Source organism: Lacerta agilis, chromosome 2, assembly GCF_009819535.1.
Source record: "Lacerta agilis isolate rLacAgi1 chromosome 2, rLacAgi1.pri, whole genome shotgun sequence".
Taxonomy (NCBI): Eukaryota; Metazoa; Chordata; class Lepidosauria; order Squamata; family Lacertidae; genus Lacerta; species Lacerta agilis.
This window is the reverse complement of record NC_046313.1, coordinates 110,624,411-110,642,318: the sequence shown is the minus strand read 5'-3', so window position 1 is coordinate 110,642,318 and position 17,908 is coordinate 110,624,411. Positions and strand designations below refer to the sequence as shown.

General features: G+C 47.6%; 1 protein-coding gene and 1 long non-coding RNA gene across 2 annotated transcripts; one reads left to right on the top strand and one right to left on the bottom strand.

Moving 5' to 3' along the window:
- Positions 1–708: 708 nt before the first annotated feature.
- On the bottom strand, positions 709–13,096 carry LOC117042831 (zinc finger protein 397-like). The gene is made up of 4 exons (XM_033142488.1): positions 12,932–13,096; positions 6,967–7,707; positions 3,095–3,241; positions 709–1,885 (listed from the first exon to the last, which is right to left on the bottom strand). The coding sequence occupies exons 2-4, from the start codon at positions 7,681–7,683 to the stop codon at positions 773–775; spliced, it is 1,977 nt and encodes a 658-aa protein (XP_032998379.1). The 5' UTR covers positions 7,684–7,707; positions 12,932–13,096; the 3' UTR covers positions 709–772.
- Positions 13,097–13,457: 361 nt separating this feature from the next.
- On the top strand, positions 13,458–17,225 carry LOC117042870. Its single transcript, XR_004426099.1, has 2 exons — positions 13,458–13,569; positions 17,081–17,225. It is a non-coding gene; the product is annotated as an uncharacterized LOC117042870 (long non-coding RNA).
- The last annotated feature ends 683 nt before the right edge of the window (positions 17,226–17,908 follow it).

Below are 17,908 nucleotides of genomic sequence, written 5' to 3'. Positions count from 1 at the left end.
CTGATTTACCGCTATACCCATTAATAAGAAGGGCTTTTGGAGTAAACCCTGAGGAGCAATCCATACCCATTGCCTTGCAGAAGAAAAAGCTAAGGAGTAAACTCTACACAAATCCAGAGTGGAGCCCCTAAGGTGGTTACATGGCGCCTTGTATGCCTGCTTCCGGCAACTCCTGCAGCCAATCCGGTGCCAAATGGCTTGCTCTGAATGATCGCACCTGACGCACACTCACAGCTGACAACGGTTGGAAGGAGTCAAGAGCAAGTGAAGGGCTCCAGCGCAGGAAACACAGACAAGAGACCTCAAAGGAAAGACAGGAATCTGTTTATTAGAGGCCCAACGTGCTTCCAATAGTTTCCTCAGAGGAACTGCTGAGAACAGTCTTATAAACACCGCCTTACGTTTCCTCAAAGCAGCCAATCCCAGACCCTGGAATCATACAGAGAAGCGGCTGGGAGACTCTGCTCTGACCAAGTGCTTTGGTTTAGTGCCAAGACTAGGACTGGAGGCCATTTGGGATCACAATTCCTCCTCTGCCACAGAACTCACTATGCGACCTTGAGCTACTTATTCTCAACTCAGCCTAACCCACTTCACAATGCTGTTTTTGTGAAGGGAGAAAGGATGGGACAGCAGCGTAATATAAATAATACAGGTATTCTAAAAACGAGCCTTTATTTCTTTTCTCACAGTGGACCAGGGCTAGGAAGGTGCCCGTTTATCTACAGTTTATTATTTGGGGCGGGGTTTGCGAAGAACCTTTGCACAATCCTCACGTATAGAGCTGGCCCGTGTGTACCCGTTTATGTTTCTTAAGGTCAGAGCTCGAGACGAAGCTTTTGGGGCACTCGGAGCACTCGTAGGGCTTCTCCCCCGTGTGGGTGCGCTGGTGGGTGATGAGGTTGGCCTTGACGCTGAAGCTTTTGCCGCAGTAGGGGCAGCTGTAGGGCTTCTCCCCCGTGTGCCTGCGTTGGTGTTGCACGAGGTGTGCCAGCTGGCTGAAGTTGTTGCCGCAGTACGAGCAGTTGTACGGCTTCTCGCCCGTGTGCACCCGTTTGTGGGTAAGCAGCCGAGAGTTCGTCACAAAGCACTTCCCGCACTCGGAGCAGGCGTACGGCTTCTCGCCCGTGTGCGTCTTCTTGTGGATGTTGAGGTTCCCCTTCTGGCTGAAGCTCTTGCCGCACTCAAAGCACTGGTGCGGCTTCCCCACCTGCTCGGCCCGCTCGCGATTTGGGAAGGCCGCGCGCCAGGGGACCCTCTCGGCGCCGCATGCAGAACCTTTGGCCGCCTTCTCTCCCTTCTGCGCTCGCCAGCTGTCGGCGCTCAGGTGGTGGAACTGCTGCCGCCAGTCGCTGCCCGCACCCCCTCGCTTCTTGGACTTCCACCGGCAGATCCCCTCCTGGCTCTCGCGGAGGCCTTCGTCGTGCCGCAGCGTGGAGAGGCACTTGTGGGGCTGCTCCCTGCCACGCTGCGGGCACTTGCGGGGCTGCTCCCCGCCGGGGGCTCTCTCGTGCATGGCCAAGCACGACCTCTTGTGAGAGCGCTCCCCGCAGGACGGGCATCGGCGCGGCTTGTCCACCGTTTGTGTCTTCTGGTTCTTCAGGAAGCTGAGGCGCAGGCCGTTTTCAGAGCCTGCCTTCGTCCTCTTCTGCCAGAGAACTTCCTCTTGGAGGCTCCTCTCCCGCAAGCCTTTGTCGCTCTCGGCTTGCTTCGAAGCCTTCCCAGGGACGTTTTCCCGGCCGTTCCCGAGAATTGCTTCCATGTCAGTACCTTGAAGGTAGGCCCCTTTACCACCTCGGTCCAGCGCCAGCCCCCACTCGGTAAGCCTGGGTTTCTCCAGAAGCGATTCCTCCTGCTCCAGGTTCTCCTGCCCATGCTCTTCATGCTCTGAAAGAAGCAGATAATCATGACAACGGTTATGCACAACAGTCCGTGGTTTGTTTGTTCGCTTAACTTCCAGCCTGCCTGTCAGCCGACAAGGTCTCAAAGTTGCTTATGTCCATACTGAATTGTCTTAACCACTGCAAGCTACTCTTTCTGATAACGACCTCTTGTGTGTCAATGATGACATTCTGCAGATGCAGGACCAGCATTTGAAGGATGAGTACAGTATGAATACATAGGACTGTGGGAGGGTGACCCATTGAACTCGCCAGGACTTATTTCTGAGTTAACATGCCAAAGGTTGCACTCTGAATTGGGTGGCTGTGTTGTGTGTTTCTGTGATATGTAAGCTTCCTGGAGAAGATAGCATCCCAAAAGACAGCCTGTAAATGGTTTAATAAATAAATAAACCAACTCTGGGCGTCACCTCACCTCCGTCTAGTTGAGTTGCTGGGATGATGATGATGATGATGATGATGATGATGATAATAATAATAATAATAATAATAATAATAATAATAATAATAATAAAAATACCCAATCTCCCAACAGAATAATAATAATAATAATAATAATAATAATAATAATATTGCGATAAAACATCAAACATTAAAAACTTCCTTAAACAGGGCTGCCTTCAGATGTCTTCTAAAAGTCACATAGTTTATTGTTTATTTCCTTGACATCTGAAGGGAGGGCATTCCACAGGGCAGGATGGCCCTCTGCCTGGCTCCCTGTAGCCTCACTTCTCCCACGGAGGGAACCGCCAGAAGGCCCTCGGAGCTGGACTTCGGTGTCCGGGCTGAACGATGGGGGTGGAGATGCTCCTTCAGGTATACTGGTCCGAGGCTATTTAGGGCTTTAAAGGTGAGCACCAACACTTTGAATTGTGCTCGGAAATGTACTGGGAGCCAGAGGAGGTTGAAAGCCCCAATAAGAGCGCCAGATCCCCTCCACCGACGTGTTTGCACCGTGCCAAACTTGCTACCATCCCGACTCTCCTCCGTCTCTCTGTCCAAGTCTGCTGCAGCAACTCAGCCACACCAAACTGCTGTCAACAGCCATCTTTGCTAATGCTCATCACCCCATCATGGGGTGGCAGATTTTGATGCAAAACTATGTGACATGTGAAACAGATCTCCCTTTGGAGCCTAGTTTTTCATCAATACTTGAACCCAGCACTCTGAAGCACAACCTTACCCAGCAAAACGGGCTTCTCCTCTTCCTCCTCTTCATCATCATCCTCATCCTCGTCCTCTTCCTCGTTCTCTGTAGAGAGCTGCATCTCCATGGTCGCCAACGGATCCTGCTCTGATGTTGGTGAATTAACAAATGCCTCTTCCACTAGTCCGGACACCTGGAATACAAGCATCCCTGTTAGCCAAGAGCTGGATGGAAGGCTACAGCTCAGCAGGTAGAGCATGTGCTTTGTGTGCGGCAGGTCGCAGGTTCAATTCCCGACGACTCCAGTTAGCACTGGGGAAGGGATTCCTTTCTGGGAAATGCTGCTGCTCACTACAGGGCAGAGAGAGGGAACCTCAAGCCCAGGGGGCCAAACACACACACCCCTCTCATCACATTTTTAAATAGACAGTTCTGACCACTGCAAGTGTGATTCTCAGGCTGCGTGCGCACCATATACTACAAGCACACGCCTGCTCCCAAAGAATCCTGGGACCTGTAGTTTGCTAAGGGTGCTGGGAAATTAAACTCTGTGAGCGGTAAGCTACAGTGCCCAGGATTCTTTGAGGAACATTGTGTGCTTTAAATGGACCGGGTGCAACTGCGGTCCTCCTTAGCTAGGTATCCTGAAACAAGAAATAAAACTGTTTGTCCTCTAAATAGGCTATACCAGGGATGAGGCACCTTGAGCCCAAGGGGCACAGGTGACCCTCCAGGCATCTCCTGACACTTGGGACGTCCCCCCCAGCCACACCCCCTCAGTTGCCTTCCTTCACACCCATGAGTGTTTTTGCCTGGTTGAATTGTTAATTCTGATCATGCCTCTTACTTGCCTGGACGGAGGGTGGATAGAGAGCTGGCGGTGAATGGGTGTAGAAACTAGCCTGCTGTATAAAGATATCAAACTTCAGGTTCATTTTGCTCTGCCTACTTTTGCCTCTGGCTCCGCCCCCACCAGCATGTGCCCCCCGGAAGGCTGCCCAGAAGGGAATGTGGCCCTCAGGTTAAGAACAGATCCCAGATAGCTATAATAGCTATATCCCACACCTCTTTATACCATTATTCCATCTTAAATTCTGCTTGCCCCTTCCACTTCCTGGCTATAATAATTTGCGCAGCTGTCAATAAATTTGTGAGCAAGTCCTTCCTAGCCTGAGAACCTTCCACCCCATCGTAGATTGATAATAATGCTACCTCTAGGCTTTTGGTCAGCTTTAACCCTGTTTTCTTCTTAAGTACCCTTTGCCAGAAAAATTGTACATATTTACACCCCCACCATATGTAAACATAATTCCCAGTTTCCTGGCATTCCCTCCAACATAACATTGAATATTCCTTGTTTATGTGATTTAATCTGACCAGTGTTAAGTGCCATCTCCAAAATAATTTTTAATAATTTTCTTTTATTCTTACAGACATTTTCAGCATACAATTCTCCCATATTTTCCCCCAGCTTTAACTATCTATATGCCCTGTTGTCTCCTTTTCCCACACCTCTTTTAATTGATCTTCTTGATCCTCGATTTCTACTAATATTTTATAAGTTAAATGATTAATTCAATGATAAATGAACATGTGCCCATAAGGCAAGTCGGAGAATATGCAGGAGAAATGATTTTGAGGAGTTGTGGAGGGTGTTTGTAGAATTTGTACTGTTAAAATGGAAAGGGGTCAAACCATCGCAAGAGGGTTAAAATTTTGGGCGTTTGGGTAGTTACGATGGAATGGTCTCAGTGGTGGGGTGCACATTTTTATTCTTATGGATTATTATTACTTTGTTAATAATAATAATAGAAACAAACAAACAGATCCTGGACAGGTGCTCATCTGCTGGGAGGTGAAGATGCACTGCAACATTTTGTTGCAGGTCTCACTTGTGAGATACCAACCTAGAAGATGCTCAAGCAGCCACTCCACACACCCTGAGGTATCCATTTTTCTTTTTCAACTGACACTCACAGAATTGTCGAGTTGGAAGGGAACATAGGGCCATCTAGCCCAACCCCCTGCCATGAAGAAATATTTAACCCAACGTGGGGCTCAAACCCATGACCCAGAGATTAAGAGTCTTGTGCTCTGCGGACTGAGGTACCCTAGGTCTGAGCTATCAAACAGTCTCGGGTTCCTGAACATGCTTAGTTTTCACAAGGAGTGGATGTGTCTCTTATTCCTTTAGTGCATGTCTGTTTTTAAGTCTGCACATTTTGGGGCTCTGTCCTCTTAGAAATCCCTCTTGTATCTCAGTGGCCCGGTTTGGCTCCCTTCCTCTCAGCACCTCCGCCTGCAAGCGAGAGGGAGAGATATGAAAGCCTCGCCGCAGCCTGACCTTGGGGCACGCTGCCAGTCTAAGAACATAAGAAGATTGTTGCCGGGTCACCCTATCCTGTCTGGGACAGTAGCCAGGCAGGTGCCTCTCGACCGGTACATCTCTTCCCAGTCTGAGCAACTTCTCTTACCCTCCAGCAAGGCTGACCACAGTCCATGAGGAGCCTCTCATTTCAGTGCCGTGACATAAACCAATCGCGTTATTATCCCAAGAGTGTGGGGAACTGAGTCTGGTCAGTGGGCCAGAGCCTGTTCTCTCCCCTTCTGCCCCCCACTAAAGACCACCAGTCGACGTTCAAAGGATCTGCTGCAATTTCCGATCCCAAAAGAAAGATCCCTAATGCCACTGGTCCCATCTGATTCTCCGGGCTTCAGTTATGCAGGGCTCTCTCTTCAATCCCCGACTCTCAGTAGGTGCTTACAGAGAGTCCTGTGCTGTGCTCTGAAGTCCCAACACTCAGCTGATAGTCGGGGCTTCAAAGCACCTTGCAGAGGGATTTGCAGGGGCTGCAGATGTGCAAACCCCCTTTTGGGGGCACAGCCATGATTTTACCTGATGTCAGGTGGGTTCAGCTTTGCTGAAACACGAAGAAGACTGGTGGGGCTAATTTGGCCCGTGGACCACAGATTCTCTACCTCTGGGTGTCACAGATTGGTTGGACGCAGAGGAATGGTGGGGGGAAGAAGGCTCGGAGTCCGGGGAGTAGTGGTGGGACAATGGTGAGCAGTCAGAGGGAGAAGAGGGGAAAGACTGGGAAGAGAAAGTGTCGGAAGCTGAAGAGGTAACAGGGTTTAGTGAGCTGGGAGACTCTGTGGCAGAGAGAAGTCCAGAAGTGGAAGAAGGAGAGAAGGGGGGGGGGAGGCAGAGATGAGACAGGCTGGTGAAGGAGCCATGGGGGTCTCTCCCTCCTGCTGCATCAATCTCCCCTTCCCCTTGGTCTCCCAGAACCAGAAGAGGCATGAAAAAAGGAAGGAGCAGAGACAGGCACATTGGCATAGTCTCAGATTGCTTGGGAAGGGCCAGGGGGAGGGGGAGACTTGGTCTTAGGCAGCTGTGGGGAGCAGACAGAGGGCCTTCTCAGTAGTGGTGCCCACCCTGTGGAATGACCTCCCATCAGAAGTCAAGGAAATAAACAATTATCTGACTTTTAGAAGACATCTGAAGGCAGCCCTGTTTAGGGAAGTTTTTAATGTTTGATGTTTTATCCTGTTTTTAATATTCTGTTGGGAGCCGCCCAGAGTGGCTGGGGAAACCTAGCCAGATGGGCGGGGTATAAATAATGAATTATTATTATTATTATTATTATTATTATTGTTATTGTTATTGTTATTATTATTGGAAGGCAGGTACCCTTAGTCTCCACAACTGCCTCACAGGGACAAGAACTACCAAGAAGAGTCGCTGTGCTCATTAGGCCTGGCACTCCTGAGCCAAACTTGTTTTTCCTAATAAACTTTCCTTTCTCCATGTGATTTATTGCTGACCCACTCCTGGCACCTGTTCCTGACACTGGGTTCTCCGTTACTCTGGCCCTGCCACAACGGCACCTTCAAACAAAGCCAGCCCCCTCCTACCTTTTGTTCGTGACTCTCAGCCTCTTGCAGCTTCAAGAGGAAGCTTTCGGCCAGGGATAGCGCCTGGGTGCAGGTGGCCGGTCCGCCTTTGCAGACCCAGATCTGCATCTCCAAGGGCAGGATGGTCAGGAACTGCTCCAGGATCACCAGGTCCACGATCTGCTCTTTGGTGTGCCTCTCCGGCATGAGCCACTGGCGGCAGAGTTCGCGGAGCTGGCTCAGGACCCTCTGGGGCCCCTCGATCTCTTGATAGCAGAAATGGCGGAAGTGCTGGCGGTGGATCTCCAAGCAGTCAGCATCGTCCTCGTCTGGAATCGGTCCTTTCAACGCCCTGGAAACTTCCGAGCCTTCGTAGGCCTCTTCTCGTGCTCCCCCGCCAAGAACAGGCAAGGTCTGCACCGCAATGGCAGACCCTCCTCTGGGCAGCCGCCCACTGTCTTCCCTTGCTCGGTAGGTGGCCTTAAATTCCTTCCTCTCCTCCGTGGACACGGGTTCAAATAACCGCGACGGCCTCCACACGGAGTAAGGAGACGGTGCTGGCTTTGAGCCCTTTTGCTGTTCCTGAGTCTCCTGATGCTGTCGTAGCCCCTCAGACAGGTTCTGTGGGGAAGCTGCCCCAGTCGAAATCTCCTTGGCGGGGGGCCTTTGGGAGTCACGGGGGTCTCTTTCAGCCTGCTTTCCTCTTGGTCCCAGTCCCAGCAAGTTACAGTCTGCCATCGCTTCTTCCTGGCTGCGTGCCACCTGAGCAGGAGCATAAATTCAGGATTGATACGGTTATTATTGGGCTGCCTCCAACACAGCACCAAGCAAACATCTCATGTGTGCAAGGATTTTGGCTTGTGCAACAAAACAGGTGCTAATAATAACAATAATAAAAACACAGTAATAAAACATTTGAAATGCAATAGGGTGCAGAAGCTTCTCTACCCACTATTGTCTCTCTTCATAAATTTAAAATAATCAGGTCATAGTTAGGGGCTGTTTAGAGACCCATGGAGTTTTAAGGGTTAATGGAATCCCCAGTTAGAGTGACAGACACCCTTAGGAGGCGGGACATTCCGCTATTTAAAAGGAGAGAGCAGCCGTTGGTTGGGTGTGTGAGGGTGTGAGAGGGTTGGAGAGGGGTGACTGAAGAAGGAGGGTGTGGGGCGAGGTTAGGTTTAGGTTAGGTTAGGAACGTTAAAGATGTGTTTATGTTGATGTTGATGAAACAAAGAATATACACTGATAACAAACTAAGCTTATGAACCTATACTGAAACCGCTATGCTTTGTACTAAATAAAGATCTCACGTTTTTTTAGCCAAGTCGTCGTTCTTTTGGTCCAGCAGGTTAGATAAGCTCTTGAGGAGGGGAAGTCAGGTAAAGGGCAAAACTATTCTGAAAGGCGATAGTTTGTGTCTTAGAGTTCCCTCAGGAGGGGCTAGTGGGCGAGAAACCTGGGATTGCCACAGAGTTGCTAAGAGGGCTTAGTCAACTGGTATAGTGAGGGGATCTAACAAAGAGAGGCCCCGAACTATAGGCAAAAGAGAGGTTGAACCCCAAAGCCCAGTGCAGTGGAAATAACCGGCCACGGCCGCTGGACAATAAAACCCCTGTTACTAAGAAATTCCCAGTTTATTAAACAAAGGGAAAGACAATAACAGACGGACCTCAAAGGGACAGGTGGGGTGCGTGTTAATCTGACCCAGAACACCTGAGTAAAAACGTAACTTAGTAACAAGGGGAGAGTCTGAGGTGCAGGTTCGTCACATGGTGTGGTATTTTTCTCACTTCAGAACCACTCTCTAAGCCAAGACACCTCTGGCTCCAGATGTTGCTGAACCGCAATTCCCAACATCCCTGGCCATACTAGCTGGAGCTTTTGGGAGTTGTAGTTCAGCATCACCACAGCTGCTTTAGGCCATGAATGGGGAACATAAAGAATTACTTAGTATTATTTTCATTATTTGTATCCTGCCTCACCCCCCCCCCCCGCCCTGCCTGAAACTCAAGGCGACTTACAGTGGTACCTCTGGATACAAATTTAATTCGTTCCCGGGGTCCGTGCGCACCCCGAAACATTCGTATCCAGAGGTGCCTGTTGTACACAGGCATGTGCAGCGGTAGCCCGCTTCTGCGTAGGTGCGGCCGCCAAAAGCCTTCCCGTTACTTCTGGGTTCACTGCATGCATATCCTGCAGAATACGCAACAAGGGCGGTACGTAACCCGAGGTTCCACTGTACACAAATTAAAATACTGATAAAGCATTAAAATTATAGCTGAAAAGCAACTAAGCTGTAAGAGAATTAAAGCAACAACAACAACAACAACAATAATAATAATTATTTATACCCCGCTCATCTGGCTGGGTCTCCCCGGCCACTCCGGGCGGCTTCCAACAAATATTAAAATACAATACAAAGTCACAGATTAAAAACTTCCCAAAACAGGGCCACCTTCAGGTATTTTCTAAATGACAGGTAGTTGTTTATCTCTCTAACCCCTGATGGGAGGGCATTCCACAGAGCGGGCTCCACTACCGAGAAGGCCCTCTGCCTGGTTCCCTATAGCTTTGCTTCTCGCAGTGAGGGAACCGCCAGAAGGCCCTCGGCGCTGGATCTCAGTGTCCGGGCTGAATGATGGGGGTGGAGATGCTCCTTCAGGTATACAGGACCGAGGCCGTTTAGGGCTTTAAAGGTCAGCACCAACACTTTGAATTGTGCTCGGAAACGTACTGGGAGCCAATGTAGATCTCTCAGGACCGGTGTTATGTGGTCCCAGCGGCTATTCCCAGTCACCAGTCTAGCTGCCACATTCTGGATTAATTGCAGTTTCTGGGTCACCTTCAAGGTTAGCCCCACGTAGAGCGCATTGCAGTAGTCCAAGCGGGTGATAACTAGAGCATGCACCACTCTGGCGAGACAGTCCGCGGTCAGGTATGGTCTCAGCCTGCGTACCAGATGGAGCTGGTAGACAGCCACCCTGGACACAGAATTAACCTGCGCTTCCATGGACAGCTGTGAGTCCAAAATGACTCCCAGGCTGTGCACCTGGTCCTTTAGGGGCACAGTTACCCCATTCAGGACCAGGGAGTCCCCCACACCCGCCCGCCCCCTGTCCCCCATAAACAAAAAGATCTATTAAAATACAGCGAGTAAAACAGCACTATTTAAAAGCCCTTTCCTGAAAAGAAAAACAGCCAGTCTCTGAGAGCCTGTTGGAATAAGAAGGTCTTCACTTGCCTGCAAGAAGACAAGTCAAGGACGTAGCAAGTTTAGCTTCTCTAGGGAGCTCCAAAGTCTAGGAACAGCCACCAAAAAGACCTCCTCAGGTTGTTTATATCCATTCTACCGGGTTTTGATGTTATGTTTTAATGAAATAAATGTTTTAATGAAGACCCGGCTCCTTCATCACATATCTTTAGGTACCAGGCGAAAACGCTTCTATTCAACCGAGGGTTCGGCTGATTTAACTTTCTATGGCCTTTTAAATGTGTTTGTAAGAGGGGGGTTATTGGTTTGTTTTTGTTCTATTATGTATTATATATTTTGTGTTCTCATTTTGTCCTTTTATGCTGTGAACTGCCCTGCGATCTTCAGATGAATGGCAGTATACAAATTTAATTAATTAATTAATTAATGATGATAATATTTTTGTTAACATACCTAAACTGCAATCCTATACATGCTAATCAGGCTGAAATCCTAACCTCACTTACCTGGGAGTAAGCCCCACTGAATTTAATGGGTAGGTGTGTACAGTTATTGTGGCATAAACCCGCTCCTGCCCGTATGAAATTATGTCACGACAAACGTGCTTGTTGCAGTTACTGCAGCTTTAACAGACTGAAGTGCAGTCTCCGAAATGCTCTAAACGCATGCCTGTGGAGAGAAATCCTATACATGCCTACTCAGAATTAAGTCAAACAGATAAATGTCTAAAATTGCAGATTAAGTTCTACCTCTCTGGGCATGTAACACACAGAGAAATTGTGTTCATTTTCCCAATTGCAGGAAGGGTAGGTATAATTAATTTTGGTGGTTTAGTTTCGATACCTGCATTTTCTGTTTACATCTAAAGTTATATGTCTCTGACAACACAATCCTACTCAGAAGGTAAGCCCCAGTAAGTTCAATGGGTCTTGCTCCCAGGCAAATATGTAAAGGATAGCAAATTAAGTTATCTCTAAATCAGGGGTTCTGAAACAATGGTCCACAGACCATTTAGGTGTTCTGTGGATTTGTGGTTTAAATATTCCACTGCATGAAATATGCATATTGATTTTTAGTTGTTGTTTTACTTGCTTCTTGTAGTTCTTACACCTGTATTTTATTGCTTTTGAATTTGAATGCCATGGGATCCTAACTGCAATACATTAAAACACAATATATAAGAAGCAATAAAAGTACAATTAAAAATCGTGTAAAGTATCTAGTGCAGCACATTACAATTGCTAGAACAGGCAGAGAAATAATCAAGAACATCAGCAGTTTTCTGTGAGAAGAAAATGTTTGGGAACCACTAACTGCTCCAAATTATATTGTTAACCCCCCTTTAAAAAAATACAATTATCTGAGCAATTGCTGTGCTTAAATATCCACTATTTCTGTGCAAGGGATGTCCTGCCTACATGACTTCTATGGCCCTAAAACAGCCACACTAGCTCCAGGGATCACCAGTCGTCCCTGATTATACTGAATGTTTATTTGCTTTATCTTGTTTTGACCTATTTTAATATTCTTAGCAAGCTAGCTGCAATCTTACACCCACTAATTATGCAGCATTAAAACCACTGGCCATAACAGGACTCACTTCTGACCAGAAGCGCCCAGCAAATGTGGGCTTGTGGGATCTACTTTGTCTTCAGTAAAACTTTTGAGATCCTCCCACCTGGATCTTGGTGCAAAAGATTACATCCAGTGCTTGTCTTACTCAGAATAGACCCACTGAAATTAGCAGACATGCCTAACTTAAATCTATGAATTTCCACCTGGTCAACTCTGAACAGAACTTTTTTGTTAGCTATAACCACTGGAATCAAAGGCTTTTAAGCCCAATTCTGTAATTTGCACGGAGTACCAGAACTGACCCAACAGAGCTCTCCACAAAAACAAACTCCTGTTTATCTCAAAGTTTATTTATCTCAGTTTTGTACTTTAGGACTGGGAGATAAATTTAGCTGTAGATCACCCCAACATCTACCAGCAGTGCCAGATCTATCTTCTTTTGTGCTTGGATTTACATTGTGAAACGGGTTTACTGGGGTGAACCTTTATTTTTCTGCTCCTATTCTGCATTAAACCACTGTTCCTATTGTTTCCTTTTCGGTGAGAGTCCGAGGATTTGACCGCAGCGGCTTCAGAGTCTCAGACTCAGGACCCGGAACAGCCTTAGGCTGTTCTGTGGATTTGTGGTTGAAATATTCCACTGCATGAAATCCAATGAACGACTGAACCCACTGAACGACCTTGGGGCTGCCTCTTTAGCCTGGCCTCCCTCGCAGGGTTGTTGCTGTTGTCGTGAGGGCAAAACGGGAAGCGGGCGGAGACGTCTCCTTGAGCTCCGCGGAAAAGCAGGATGACAGAAGAATTATAAATGGGACCCAGCAATGGATAAATAAATCCGTCGCAGCCCATTATTATTATTAGTTGGAGGGGGGTGGGGAGAGAGAGAGAGAGAGAGAGAGAGAGAGAGAGAGAAGCAAAAATCCTTTCGTCTCTCCACTTCTCCCCCCCCCCCACACACACACTAAGTGACCGGGCACCTGCCTCCTCGGAAGTAAAGCTGCAGGGAGTTCCGCGGGATCTGCTCCCGGGGAAAGCGCGCTTGCATTGCAAGGACTGCGCCGGAAAGCCTCCAAAAGAGGACGGCGTGGGGGGGGGGGGTGTCTTTCTCTGAAACCTCCCCATTCAATACTGACCCTTCCCCCTCCCCTCCCCCTCTTTCCCCGGACCCTCCCCCTCCCCCGGCCGCCTCCCACTCACCTCCTCCCCCGGCGCAAAGCCCCTCGCAAGCGCAACTTTCTCCCGGGAACCGGCGCGTCCGCCCGCCTCCTCTCGATGCGGAGCAGGCGTACAAAAGGCAGTTTCTCCCCGGGAAAAGAAAGGCTGCAGGACAGGAAGCGGACTTACCTTTCCCACCCACGACACCCTCCCCGCACCATCCACCAGCTCTCTGGACCTCTCTAGGCAAGGAGAGCTCTGTGCGTTTAACCCCTTGAGAGGGAAGGGGGGGGGGAAGAGCTCGCTCCGCTGGCGGCGGATAAGGCGCCTGCAAGAGTAAGAGCAGCCGGGAGAGGATCCCTGGTATATGCATTCTCCGGGGAATCCACCTCAGATCCAGCCTCTTTCGGTGGGGCTTCCGAATATTTCCGCAAATGGCTCCCTGCAAAGCTTCTCCTCCTCCAGCGCAACTTCTCGAGTCGGGGTCACGTTTAGGGAAGGATCCACACAGTGCTGCCCGACTCTGGCTGGCAGCAGCTAAGCCATGGATTGAAGGGAAGGAAGGCCCTCAGCCACTGAGCTTCGGTCCCTCCCCAGGAAAAACACAGGGAGCTGATTGATGCCAAGTCAGAAACCTTGGGTGCATCTAGCTCAGTAGTGTCGACACAGGCCGGCAGCAGGTCTCCAGAGTTTCAGACAGAAACATCCTGGAAACGCCACTGAGAACTGAATGTGGGACCTGTTCAAATGCTCTCACTGAGCTGTGAACCCAGTTCCCCACCACCACCACCACCAAACTGGGGTCTTAAACAGGCTTACATTGCCTTATACTGAGTATTCCTTTTTCCCGGGTGCGCCATCCTCCTTTTCGGTTCTCCCTTACTGCCAGTCAGCATCATAGAATAGAATCCTAGAGTTGGAAGAGACCACAAGGGCCATCCAGTCCACCCCCCTGCCAAGCAGGAAACACTATCAAAGCATTCCTGACAGATGGCTGTCAAGCCTCCGCTTAAAGAGGCATCATTCTGCCCCTGAGCAGGTTCAGTCTTCATTGGGCTGATTTCTTGCCCCCCACCCCCAGGAAGTGTATGTGTGTTTTAGACTCTCCCATAAGGGGTTTTCGTTTTTTTAAAAAAATGCATTTCAGTAAATCTTGCAAAAAAAAAAACCAAAAAACAACAACAACCCCAATGCTGCTGATATCTCCTTCTTATACCGCTCTGGCCTCCTTTTGGATGAAGGGAGGGATATCAAGAAGTAAGTACACTGGGAAATTAACAGAATACATTAAAAATATTTATTAAATTTATATACCACCCTTCATCCAAAGAGCTCAGTATAAAAACTCAATAGTGTTAGAACACTAACAACAGCAACATGTAACTGCGTATCAGACAGGTGCCTTCCCTGTTGTCTTTTGGGTGTCTACTGTTTCAACAAACTATAAAATCTGTTATCTGTCTTGGATTTGAATGTGTGTCCTGTTTTAAATCATTTTTATATTAAAATTGTGTGTGTGTGTGTGTGTGTGTTTTATTAAAACTGCTTTGGTATACATAATTGTTTGAACTGTTTTTCATGCCTGTAAACTCTTTTGTATATATTGTAAACTGTTTTGGGATGACTCATGAGAAGCGATTCACACCTGCAACAAATAATAGATAAATGAAGAAATCATTAATTGGGCTATTTAAGGATCCAAACACAGAATAAATTCCCTATTAGTATTTCTGTGCCTAGCTGCAAGAAAGCAATAAAAGTTGTCAGTTCCAGCTTTTGATAGTGGGGGAGCCCTCAGGGTTGCCTTAGTTGTGTGCTGTTTGCCTGGGCTATGGGAAACTTCAGACCCATGTATGAATTGTGGCCCTCCATAAGTCTCTATGTGGCCCTCGACTGCCTTGCAGGACACACTGCCTTTGAGTGCTTTTGCTTAGCTGAAATGTGTTATTAGGACTGTGGTGATGCCTATAGAATGTAAACAGCATTTCCGTGCGCTCTGGCACTCGTCACAGTCCTCCATGCGCCAGTAGCAGTTTAGTCATGCTGGCCACATGACCTGGAAAACTGTTTGCGGACAAACTCTGGCTCCCTCAGCCTGAAAGTGAGATGAGCGCCACAACTCCATAGTCGCCTTTGACTGGACTTAACTGTCCAGGGGTCCTTTATCTTTACCTGGAATGTATACACACCATTTAAAGCACACACACACACACACACACCCCAGGGACTTGTTTCTGAAGGGTGCTGACAGCTGCAGCTTCATGAAAGATTAACTACAGTTCCCAGCATTCTTTGGGAGGACAAGGAATGTGCTTTAAAATGTCTAGTGTACATGCATGCAGCCTTGCAGAGCACGAGAGAGACCTGAGTGAGAAACCTCCGACTTCTACGTACTCGGGAGTGTAGCCTCTGTACAAAGGCTACACATTTTCCGAGCTCAAAGAGAAAGGCATATCCATTGCTCTGCCTGCTTTTGAATCTGGCCCCTTCCGCCACTGGCATGTGGCCCCCATAAAGTTGTCCACAAGGTAATGTGGCCCTCAAGCCACCAAAAGGTTTTCCCAAGCCTTGACCTGGAAGGAAAAGCAAGAGGAACAAAAGCCTGCTGGGAACTTTGGCTTTCCTGCAAGGTGATCTTCAAAGGGACACAACAGGTGAAGATGCTTCGCACTGGTGTGTCCCCAGTGGAGATCACCAGAGTGCTTTCCTGGAAAATGCTTTGTGCTGGTGCATCCTTTTGAGGATTAATACATATGGGGGGGTTTGGCCTCCTCCATGAAAATATGGAGGGGCCCTGCCACCCCAGATGGCACCCCTGCCAAGATATGTTGTATGTGTGACTACTGCAATGAGTTCTTCATGGGGCTACCTTTGAAGGTGACTGAGAAACTACAACTAATCCAGAAAGCAGCAGCTAGACTGGTGACTGGGAGTGGCCACCAAGACCATTTAACACCAATCCTGAAAGACCTACATTAGCTCCCAGTATTTTTCCGAGGACAATTCAAAGTGTTGGTGCTGACCTTTAAAGCCCTAAACAGCCTCGGCCCACTATACCTGAAGGAGCGTCTCCACCCCCATCGTTCAGCCCCGACACTGAGGTCCAGCTCTGAGGGCCTTCTGGCGGTTCCCTCATTGTGAGAAACGAGGTTACAGGGAAGCAGGCAGAGGGCCTTCTCAGTAGTGGCGCCTGCCCTGTGAACGCCCTCCCATCAGATGTCAAGGAAATAAACAACAATCTAATATCTGAAAGCAGCCATGTTTAGGGAAGTATTTAATGTCTGATCTTTTATCGTGTTTTTAATATTCTGTTGGGAGTAGACCAGAGTGGCTGGGGAAACCCAGCCAGATGGGTGGGGTATAAATAAATAATAATAATAATAATTACAGTCGTACCTCGTGTTATGAACACTGCGTGTTGCGTTCGTCACGGGTTACGGACGCGCCAAACCCGGAAGTACTGGAACGGGTTACTTCCGGGTTTGGCAGTTCGCGCATGTGCAGACGCATCAAATGACGTCACACGCATGTGCAGAATCACATCACACAGACGCGGCGCTTCAGGATGCGGAACATTCATGTTACGAACAGGGCTCCGGAATGGATCCCATTCGTAACCAGAGGCACCACTGTATTACTACTACTACTACTACTACTACTACTACTTGTTCTTAGTTTAGCTTTGATTTTAATTATTCTACGAATGGCTTAAAAAGCAGTTTTTATTTAATTTTTTATAAATTCTTGTTATAATATTCTTTTATTCTTGTTGTAAGCCGCTTTGAGTCCCGCCCCCCGTAAAATCAAGCAGCATATAAATTTTATGAAGTATAAATTAAAAATGTGAACTTGCCCAGAGTCAAACCGTCTCAGGGGTGTCCTGCTTCATATGTATGACTGCACTCCCCGAAAAGAAACTTGGAGAAAACTAGCATTTCAGGGAGAATCTTTTCCCATAGGTATACTCATTTCCTACATTTCAGTTACAGTTAGGTAGCCGTGTTGGTCTGCCATAGTCAAAACAAAATTTAAAAAATCCTTCCAGTAGCACCTTAGAGACCAACCAAGAACAAACTTAGTTGGTCTCTAAGGTGCTACTGGAAGGATTTTTTTATTTTTCATTTCCTACATGCAGACTTTTAAAAGATTTTTTTTTCACCCACAATTTTCAAACTTAGTATTTATTTACAGATTTCTCACAATGAATATTTGTTTGAATAAGGAATCTGGAAACTCCAGGACTGACCAAACATCTCACAATTTAATAAGCACATCACAAAACTGAAGCTGTGGTCAGGTGAGTCACAAGACTTCAGGGGACATAATAAAGTGGAAGCTACAAAAGGAATGAAAAAGAAATGTGGAATTAACAGTGTGCCTTAGGCACACCGACCTTAAATGCATTGTGTGCACAAATCCATAAAGGAGGCACACCCATACTAGTAATTGACAAATAGCAGCACCCCAATGAACTCAAAGACAGTGTGTGGAAGTGGACAAGCGGAAATGTTCATAAAGGAAAACAAACAATATAACTTAAAAATCTACAGCTAATACACAGACATGACCCTCCTAGCTAATCCCAGACTACTAGTTTAGACCAGGTAAAAAAGAAAGAACAGAAATGTATGTGTAAAATCGCTATATTAAAAACATGTCAAATTCTTAAATGTCCCATTCTGCTACACTGGAACAGCTCTCCCCATGCCACCCCCTGGATAAAATAAATCCACAGAGCTTCGACAATATTGGTGCTAAATGATGCACAAGAGTTTAGGGTCGGTCACATTTTTATTATTATTTTTAGGCACCAACCATGAACGTGTATTTCAGGTGCCAAATCTCACATTTCCGATAGCTCAATGTATGTTACCTATTCTAGTGAGTCATGAAAATAAGGAAACATCAAGTGAAGCCGTGACCCTCCTCAGAAACTGGCACCTTTTCCTCTGGTGCAGGGAAGGGGAACCTGCCGAGAGCTTCTACATGGGGTTCCTCCCGGCCTCACAAATCCGTTAT